The sequence below is a fragment of the Labrus bergylta genome, chromosome 4 (assembly GCF_963930695.1).
Source record: "Labrus bergylta chromosome 4, fLabBer1.1, whole genome shotgun sequence".
In the NCBI taxonomy this organism is placed as follows: Eukaryota; Metazoa; Chordata; class Actinopteri; order Labriformes; family Labridae; genus Labrus; species Labrus bergylta.
In genome coordinates, this window is record NC_089198.1 from 7451796 (window position 1) to 7462216 (window position 10421).

General features: G+C 39.8%; 2 protein-coding genes across 2 annotated transcripts in view; both read left to right on the forward strand.

The window, feature by feature from the left end:
* The first annotated feature begins 2295 nt into the window (after positions 1-2295).
* LOC136179007 (tripartite motif-containing protein 16-like) lies at positions 2296-4860 on the forward strand. The gene has a single exon (XM_065953597.1). It carries the CDS (start codon positions 2296-2298, stop codon positions 3991-3993), a length of 1698 nt encoding a protein of 565 aa, XP_065809669.1. The 3' UTR covers positions 3994-4860.
* Positions 4861-9726: 4866 nt separating this feature from the next.
* LOC136179011 (tripartite motif-containing protein 16-like) overlaps positions 9727-10421 on the forward strand; it is a 1985-nt gene continuing 1290 nt past the window's right edge. Inside the window, exon 1 of the mRNA XM_065953601.1 lies at positions 9727-10421. This exon is cut by the window's right edge and continues 1290 nt beyond it. Coding sequence (XP_065809673.1) covers positions 9745-10421 — 677 coding nt within the window. The 5' untranslated portion in view covers positions 9727-9744.

Here is a 10421-nt window from a genome sequence, read left to right on the forward strand (position 1 = left end):
GTGTCACTCTATTGTACTTAAAAAAAGAACAGCCTTTTTGCAGTTTCCACTAACGAGCCTCAGCCAGACTTAACCTGATAATGACTGCAGAGTATATCAGTCAAAAATCCAAACGTCTCTAGTTGAGATATTTGTATTCACTGTTGCATCATTACCACAAAGTTTGATTAAACCAGTCTTCACTAACTATTGTTGGGTTGAAATTCAAACATCTAAACCATTTATTCAAAGATCACATTTAAAAAGGTGTATTGACACATTTCCTTAAGGTGGTGATGTTCAGTGGCACTCTGACGCCTCCCTGTGGTTTCTCAGATTTTGACAGCCCTGTATTGCAGGTGCTCACTTCAAGCTGCCTTCCCACATTAGTGTAACCACTGACATGAGAAGGGACACTTAACTAGCCTCAGTCAGAATATGAATTTACCTGATAATGAGTGCATATTTTATTCACTGTTGAAACATAACTACAAAGTTTGATTTCACCAGTCCTGAGCCTACTTACTTGTGCCTGATAAAGAAGTGAAGGTGGGTAAACTGTAGAGATGCAGTACTTAAAATCAGTCTGGGTCTTTTAAAGGTCTCGGCCTCGTCTCGTAATCTAAAGCATTTTTACTCGGCCTCATCTCGGTCTCGGATTTTAAAGCATTACCAATCAAGACTACCACTGATGGGATATTTTTCCACGTCATTACTGTGATAAGAAGGTAAACGCCCCTTTCTAAAAGAATTAAAAAAACTTAAATTCATGATTTGATTTATATCCCCCGGTTACTGCTGAAACCTTCTGGGTGTTACAGTTTAAGTGAGTGACACGCCCCCTACACACAAGATGATGATTGTTTTATTTATATTTATGGTCTTGGTCTTGTCTCGGTCTCTGAGCACTCTGATTTCAGGTATGTCTTGGTCTCAGTTCGTGTGGTCTTGACTACAACACTTGGTAAAACATACACAGATGAAACACAAATTTAAACTTCTGCGTACTATTTTATTGTACTTTTGTATGAATTCTCCAAAGTCTAACCTCTCTATTGCAGCATTACGTCTTTTATGAATCTGTATGTTGTTGTTTGTTTGTACACTGTCTGTGTTGTCTTCTCCTTTAAAGCACAAGAAATCTTTTTTCAGTTATACAAAACAGCTCTATGAAACTGTAGATTTCAGAGGAAACCAAACATGAAGCTTTTCAATGTTTGCTTCAGCTATTGTGAGCTGTAAGTTATTTAAAAACATCATGTGGTTGTTCAATGTTGTCTTTTAATCTTCACTGTACGATAAAACTCAGACTGACAAACTCACACTGTCCCTTTAAGAGAATTCATCACCTGCGTGAGGGCAGCATGGTAACCCCTCCCGATTGCTCAACTCCACTCTGTGCACACATTTCCTGGTTCCCTCTCCTTCACTAATATACGAGTGCAAGATAGGTGTAACCAACAAGTGAGCTCCCCAGCCCCGTGCAGCCTGGATCAGCAAATGAGCAGCGACAAAAGGACACTGAGGTATTTTTTGTCGGTGTACTACTTCTACTACATATCCAAATTCTTCCATTACTTGGAATCAAACCGACTGTTTTAAGGCAAGGCTTTTTAAGTTAAGGCAAAAGTAGGAATCAGTAGGTTTGTATTTGAAACAGGATTATGACTTCAATCTGAGGTGAAGTATGTTTAAAGACAACATCAATGATCTGCTTCAATCATCAGCTTGACCATCTGATCGACAAAAACAAGAAATAAAGGTCAGGTCAATGTATTTAATCCAGTATGTGAAAACACCTCTTCCAATGGTGGTGAAGTTCAGTAGAACTCTGACCCCTCCCTGTGGTGTCTCAGATGTTCACAGCTTGTAATGCTGGTGCTCACGGGTAGCTCCATTCTGACAGTAGTTGTAGAACATGTTCACTTATTCTCTGTGTTTTATTCACTTCTTTTTACATGTTAAGAAATGTGTGACTAGAGTTTTTTACATGCTTGCTTACATAGTTTGCTTCCATGCAACAGAGAGTGGTTATGTATTCATGTTGAGAATCTGCCCTGTCAGAGTAATGAAACATGAGTCAGAGCTTGTTAACCCCTCCCTCTTCTTCCTGCTCTCAGACTCAGCCAGCTCCACTCTGACGTTTATTTTCTTGTTCCCTCCCCTTTAGATCTACAGTTTGAGGATGGGTGTAACCAACATGTGGGACGGTGCAAGAGCAGACACTGAACAAACACATGCTGTTTAGATGAGAGGTGAAACTAGTTTGATTTCTAAGAAGTGAAACTCAGACAGTCGTCGTTACAGAGAGGAGAAATGGCGCAGAAAGGAGTTCAACTAGACCGGGAGGCCTTCTCTTGTTCCATCTGTCTGGATCTCCTGAAGGATCCGGTTGCTATTCCCTGTGGACATAGTTACTGTATGAACTGTATTAAAAGCCACTGGGATAAAGAGGATGAAAAGACAATCTACAGCTGCCCTCAGTGTAGGCAGACCTTCACACCGAGGCCTGTCCTTGGTAAAAACACCATGTTGGCAGTTTTAGTGGAGGAGCTGAAGAAGACTGGACTCCAAGCTGCTCCTGCTGATCACTGCTATGCTGGATCTGAAGATGTGGCCTGTGATGTCTGCACCGGGCGGAAACTGAAAGCCTGTAAGTCCTGTCTGCAGTGTCTAGCCTCTTACTGTGAGAAACATCTTCAGCCTCATTTTGAAGCAGCTCCATTAAAGAAACACAAGCTGGTGGAGCCCTCCAAGAAGCTCCAGGAGAACGTCTGCTCTCGTCATGATGAGGTGATGATGATGTTCTGTCGTACTGATCAGCAGTCTATTTGTTATCTCTGTCCTGTGGATGAACACAAAGGTCATGACACAGTCTCAGCTGCAGTAGAAAGGAGCGAGAGGCAGAGAGAGCTCGAGGTGAGTCGACAAAACATCCAGCAGAGAATCCAGGACAGAGAGAAAGATGTGAAGCTGCTCCAACAGGAGGTGGAGGCTATCAATGGCTCTGCTGATAAAACAGTGGGGAACAGTGAGAAGATGTTCACTGAGCTGATCCGTCTCATGGAGAAAAGACGCTCTGATGTGAAGCAGCAGGTCAGATCCCAGCAGCAAACTGAAGTGAGTCGAGTCAGAGAGCTTCAGGAGAAGCTGGAGCAGGAGATCACTGAGCTGAAGAGCAAAGACGCTGAACTGGAGAAGCTCTCACACACAGAAGATCACAACCAGTTTCTACACGACTACCCCTCACTGTCACCACTCAGTGAATCTACACACTCATCCAGCATCAAGATCCGTCCTCTGAGGTACTTTGAGGACGTGACAGCGGCTGTGTCAGAAGTCAGAGATAAACTACAGGACGTCCTGAGAGAGAAATGGACAAAAATCTCACAGACAGTGACTGAAGTGGATGTTTTACTGTCAGGACCAGAACCAGAGCCCAAGACCAGAGCTGAGTTCTTCAAATATTCATGTGACATCACACTGGATCCAAACACAGCACACACACTGCTGTTATTATCTAAAGGGAACAGAAAAGTAACAGTAATGAGAGAACAACAGTCTTATTCTAGTCACCCAGACAGATTCACTGGTAGGTGTCAGGTCCTGAGTAAAGAGAGTCTGATGGGACGTTGTTACTGGGAAGTGGAGTTGAGAGGAAGAATTTCTGTAGCAGTTACATACAAGAATATCAGCAGAGCAGGGAGGTCAGATGAATGTCTGTTTGGACGTAATGACAAATCTTGGGCGTTAGATTGTGACAACAACAGTTATTACTTTTGGTACAACAATGTCAGGACTCCTGTCTCAGGTCCTCGGTCCTCCAGAGTAGGAGTGTACCTGGATCACAGAGCAGGTATTCTGTCCTTCTACAGCATCTCTGAAACCATGACTCTCCTCCACAGAGTCCAGACCACATTCACTCAGCCTCTACATGCTGGACTGGGGTTTAACTGGTTTAACTGGTTAAACTGGTCTCCTGAAGACTCTGCTGAGTTGTGTAAGCTGAAGTAAACAGAAGTCATTAGGGGACAATGTGTTAACATCTGTGTTTTTTTCCATGTTTCTACAGAAAGCTGATTATACTTTTCTTCACTGCACTTGCATACTACGGTACTTTGACGAAACCAGTAAAGCAGATTTCCGTATTTCATAGATTTCAATTTCATATGTGGACGTGTGACCTTCCTCTGACCTGTCACTTAGAGCCCACTAGTTTTCTTTGCACCACAGCAGACATGGACCTGAGTATAAGCATTCTTTTAACCTTTCACACGTGCACACGCACGTCTTCAAAAGAATAAGGTAAACAGAAGTTTCCTCCTTCTCTTAGATTATTTTTTCTTTGTTTTGTTTTCAATGTTTTGTTTTGTTGTTTTTCTTTGTTAGGCGTCTTAGAGTATTCAGAGAAGCGCTATGTTATTATTATTATTATTAATGTTAAAGGTCTCATATTATGTAAAATACACTTCACCATGTTTCTCTAACACTAATATGTGTCTCTGGTCTGTCTACAAACCCCCCAATGATGAGAAAAGTCCATCCTCTCTGTATTGTGCCTGCTCCACTTTTCAGAAAATGTGTGCTCAAACAGGTCGTTTGGAGATTTTCTCTTTATGACATCACAAAGAGCAGTAACACCTCCCCCAGGTGGGTGACATGTCTCATTTACATTTAAAGGTACAGACACAGAAACAGCCTGTTCTGAGCAGGGCTGAAATAGAGGGGTTTGTAGGCATGATCAAATACAGGATCAGAGTGGATTTAGAACAAAAGACAGACAAGTTTGAGACTTATTTAAACATGTTGAAGAGGAGGAGAATATGTGACCTTTAATTCATGAAGGTTGTCAGTGCTAGTGATGACTTTTGTTCTCTTATCTGTGCTGTATCGCTAACCATCTACTATTTGTAATGATGTAAAGTTTTGAATAAATTTGCAAATAAATCCATGGTTCATTTGTATAGATTTCTCTGTCAGACCAAATTAGCAGTAACCCCCCCCCCCTAAAATTGATAGAAAAATTTACAATGAGGTACCTTAAAACATGAAATATCATAATCTACAAACATCATAACACAATACCAATCAGAAAGCACAGAGGCTGAAGGCCGCAGGAAATATTATCAGACCAAAAAAGTGATGAAGAATATGTTTTTATGCTCCTGATATGTGGAAGACACTGCATCTGGAAATCAAAGTAACAAAGTCTATGAATAATACAATTTAAAACAACGTAAGACCTATCTTTTTAAGGGCTTGGTTGTTCCGATGACCAATTCAAGAATCTTTTAAAAACACAATTTGAAAGCATGCATCAGGTTCATTAAAATGTGAGATTTGTATTCATGTTGGTTTTGTGTTTTTTAAAATGACATTTCAATCTTTTTTTTCAAAAGGTAAGACTAAATGGACCTAAAAATGTCAAGTGGTGTAACCACTGAAAAATTAATAATATTTTATATTTTATACATCTAGAGTATATGCTAGTGTACTCATGATTGTAATTACTTCATTTTAAAATAGCACAAGAAAATAGATTTTATTAGGATTATCCCTAAATTCATAAGTTATGCCCTTTTTCAATACTGAGCGGGGCACAAAGCTGAAAACACCTCTGTTTTCCAATTAACTTTTGGCAAATTATGTAAAAATTGTTAAAAAAACATGTTATTTCACTGCAATAGAGGACTACTTTAATTCCACTTTCATTTCCCTGTATTTTATTATAATTTTTACAAGAAATACTGGTTACACCAATTGACGCAAACCAGTTACACCAACTGACCATACTGCTTCTACAGTCAAAGGCCATTGTTTCTTGAAGAAATTGTTGTTAGCTTCCTCCATTTAATGTTTGCTCCACCTACCAAAGTGCACAGAATACCAGTACGCTGATGACAGTAATGTAGCACATTTGTCTTAAACACAGAATAGTATAAAACTGAAGTGAATAGATCTGCCTTTTGGATGGGTCTCATAGATCGGCAAATTCTTACTGATACCTGATCTGGCTGTCTTAGTCAGGATCGGTGCATCCTTAATTAATTCATATCTTAAGTAAATTACAACATCTGATCAAAATCTTCAGGGGGAATTAATTTCTTCAGTATTTGGAATAAACTCAAGGTACTTGTGCCCTAATCAAAGGATAACATACCCACAGGCAACACTTTACATCTCTCCTTCTTTACATCATGGCCATCACAGCCCAAACAGCATTGCCACCTTCTATAGTACCAGACTTTGGCAAGCAAGCTCCAGGTAGTGACACGCTGATACTACCTACCACATGGCCCCTAATAGCCGACACATCTAAAATGCAACTACTGGTGCCAATATTACAGCATACAAACATATATTAGATCATACATGTTTAAAGGTGCACTATGTAGATTTGGTGGTGAAATTTGAAAGTTGGAGAAGTGAAACAATTCTTTGATATATTTTCTGAATTGAATACACAAACTTCATTCAAAGTAAAAAATGGGTCCCTGGAACACTGTTTGGAGATATAAAGCTACCAGGAGAGTTACGCTTTCACTGTTGCGGGCCCACCACCATAACTTCTCCAGTAGCATTTTATCTTCAAACAGTGTTACAGGGACCAAATTTTCATCTGAGGACAGTTTGTGTTTAGAGTTATGATGGACATATACCACATAATCTGTAAATATCTCCAACTTTCACACTTCTCTACCAAAACTACATAGTGCACCTTTATAAATGTAAGTAAATGGAACACAAATATGCAATTTGAAGCTAAACATTTACAAAATGCCAGGGAATTTTGTCCTAGACCTTTGATAATAAGGTTGTGGATGGATAACCACTTTAATCAACATAAGAAAATACTGATATTTGACAAAAGTGGCCTCTAACAGAAAGGCTTGTCATAAATGTCAAATAGTGTAACCGGTTACACCATCTGACATTTCCACTTCAAATCAAATTTGACAGGCATTATCATTGAGACCTATGTAAGCACATTTCCCGGTGTGAACATTTCAAATCTAATTTTCGAAGTAAATACAAATTTTTATAATTATCATAAATTGTTAATGTTTTTCTGAGGTCATACCATTTGACATACCTGACCACGCCCTTAAAATGTCAAATTATCTCATGTTTTAAAGAGAGTTGCTAAACATGGCGTGCAGCAGTTAGGACCATCAGGGGTTCTTCTTTGTGATATCATTTATTGTCACATGATATGATGAACATATGAACAAAATGGCTCCTTCAATGGTGGTTAACAATTTGGTACTTGACTGGGTGACAAGATTTCCCTAAAATAATTATAATAATAAGACCAATGATGTTCCATCACTTTTGTTTACTATTGAACAGTTCTATTGTAAGATTATGCCAGGCTAGTTCATAGGGTGTTAAATGAAAATGTAACCTTTTTAAAGCAAGTTTAATTCTTTGGTACGAAGTTTCAATGGTTAACCACTTATACATTTTGGCCTAAATACCCCAAATATTCTCTAAAAATGTATAATAAATATAAATTTTAGACTAGGTCCTAAAAACAAAGGATGAAAGCATGTCATCTGTACATTTATTTTTAGATTTTAAGCCTTTAAAAGTTAACTAAACCTTATGGACACAAAAAAATTAGCGTCACGTCATTGATCCATAAACCATTTATTCAAAGATCACATTTAAAAAGGTGTATTGACACATTTCCTTAAGGTGGTCAAGTTCAGTGGCACTCTGACGCCTCCCTGTGGTTTCTCAGATTTTGACAGCCCTGTATTGTAGGTGCTCACCTCAAGCTGCCTTCCCACATTAGTGTAACCACTGACCTGAGAAGGGACACTTAACCAGCCTCAGCCAGAATATGAATTTACCTGATAATGAATGCTCTGTATATTTTATTCACTGTTGAAACATAACTACAAAGTTTGATTTCACCAGTCCTGAGCCTACTTACTTGTGCCTGATAAAGAAGTGAAGGTGGGTAAACTGTAATGTTGCAGTACTAAAAATCGGTCTGGGTCTTTTAAAGGTCTCGCTCTCTTCTCGTAATCGAAATCATTTTTACTCGGCCTCATCTCGGTCTCGGATTTTAAAGCATTACCAATCAAGACTACCACTGATAGGCTATTTTTCCACGTCATTACTGTGATAAGAAGGTAAACGCCCCTTTCTAAAAGAATTTAAAAAACTTCAATTCATGATTTGATTTATATCCCCAGGTTACTGCTGAAACCTTCTGGGTGTTACAGTTTAAGTGAGTGACACACCCCCTGCACACAAGATGATGATTGTTTTATTTATATTTATGGTCTTGGTCCTGTCTCAGTCTCTGAGCACTCTGTGTTCAGGTTTGTCTTGGTCTCAGTTCGTGTGATCTTGACTACAACACTTGGTAAAACATACGTAGATGAATCACACATTTAAACTTCTGCGTACTATTTTATCATATTGTTGTAAGAATTCTCCAAAGTCTAATCTCTCTATTGCAGCATTACGTCTTTTATGAATCTGTATGATTTTGTTTGTTTGTACACGGTCTCATTTCAGGTAGTATTTTCTGTCTTCATTCTCTCTGTGTTGTCTTCTCCTTTAAAGCACAAGAAAACTTTTTTCAGTTATACAAAATAGCTCTATGAAACTGTAGATTTCAGAGGAAACCAAACATGAAGCTTTTCAATGTTTGCTTCAACTATTGTGAGCTGTAAGTTATTTAAAAACATCATGTGGTTGTTCAATGTTGTCTTTTAATCTTAACTGCACGATAAAACTCAGACTGAAAGACTCACACTGTCCCTTTAAGAGAATTCATCACCTGCGTGAAGGCAGCATGGTAACCCCTCCCGATTGCTCAACTCCACTCTGTGCACACATTTCCTGGTTCCCTCTGCTTCACTAATATACGAGTGCAAGATGGGTGTAACCAACAAGTGAGCTCCACAGCCCCGTGCAGCGTGGATCAGCAAATGAGCAGCGACAAAAGGACACTGAGGTATTTTTTGTCGGTGTACTACTTCTACTACATATCCAAATTCTTCCATTACTTGTAATCAAACCGACTTTTGTAAATTAAAGCAGCAGTAGGAATCAGTCGGTTTGTATTTGAAACAGGATTATGACTTCAATCTGAGGTGAAGTATGTTTAAAGACAATATCAATGATCTGCTTCAATCATCAGTTTGACCAGCTGATAGACAAAAACAAGGAATAAAGGTCAGGTCAATGTATTTAATCCAGCATGTGAACCACCAGGATGTGAAAATACCTCGTCCAATGGTGGTGAAGTTCAGTGGAACTCTGACGCCTCCTTGTGGTGTCTCAGATTTTCACAGCTTGTAATGCTGGTGCTCACAGGTAGCTCCGTTCTGACAGTAGTTGTAGAACCTGTTCAGTTATGCTCTGTGTTTTATTCACTTCTTTTTACATGTTAAGAAATGTGTGACTAGAGTTTTTTACATGCTTGCTTATAGAGTTTTCTTCCATGCAACAGAGAGTGGTTATGTATTCATGTTGAGAATCTGCCCTGTCAGAGTAATGAAACATGAATCAGAGCTTGTTAACCCCTCCCTCTTCTTCCTGCTATCAGACTCAGCCAGCTCCACTCTGACGTTTATTTTCTTGTTCCCTCCCCTTTAGATCTACAGTTTGAGGATGGGTGTAACCAACATGTGGGACGGTGCAAGAGCAGACACTGAACAAACACATGCTGTGTAGATCAGAGGTGAAACTAGTTTGATTTCTAAGGGAGTGAAACTCAGACAGTCGTCGTTACAGAGAGGAGAAATGGCGCAGAAAGGAGTTCAACTAGACCGGGAGGCCTTCTCTTGTTCCATCTGTCTGGATCTCCTGAAGGATCCGGTTGCTATTCCCTGTGGACATAGTTACTGTATGAACTGTATTAAAAGCCACTGGGATAAAGAGGATGAGAAGACAATCTACAGCTGCCCTCAATGTAGGCAGACCTTCACACCGAGGCCTGTCCTTGGTAAAAACACCATGTTAGCAGATTTAGTGGAGGAGCTGAAGAAGACTGGACTCCAAGCTGCTCCTGCTGATCACTGCTATGCTGGACCTGAAGATGTGGCCTGTGATGTCTGCACCGGGAGGAAACTGAAAGCCTGTAAGTCCTGTCTGCAGTGTCTGGCCTCTTACTGTGAGAAACATCTTCAGCCTCATTTTGAAGCAGCTCCATTAAAGAAACACAAGCTGGCGGAGCCCTCCAAGAATCTCCAGGAGAACGTCTGCTCTCGTCATAATGAGGAGATGAAAGCATTTTGTCGTACTGATCAGCAGTCTATCTGTTATCTCTGTTTAATGGACGAACACAAAGGTCATGACACAGTCTCAGCTGCAGCAGAAAGGAGCGAGAAGCAGAGAGAGCTCGAGATGAGTCGACAAAACATCCAGCAGAGAATCCAGGACAGAGAGAAAGATGTGAAGCTACTCCAACAGGAGGTGGA

Coding starts and splice junctions, on each gene's coding strand:
- LOC136179007 (XM_065953597.1), top strand. CDS start 2,296: ATGGCGCAGAAAGGAGTTCAACTAGACCGGGAGGCCTTCTCTTGTTCC.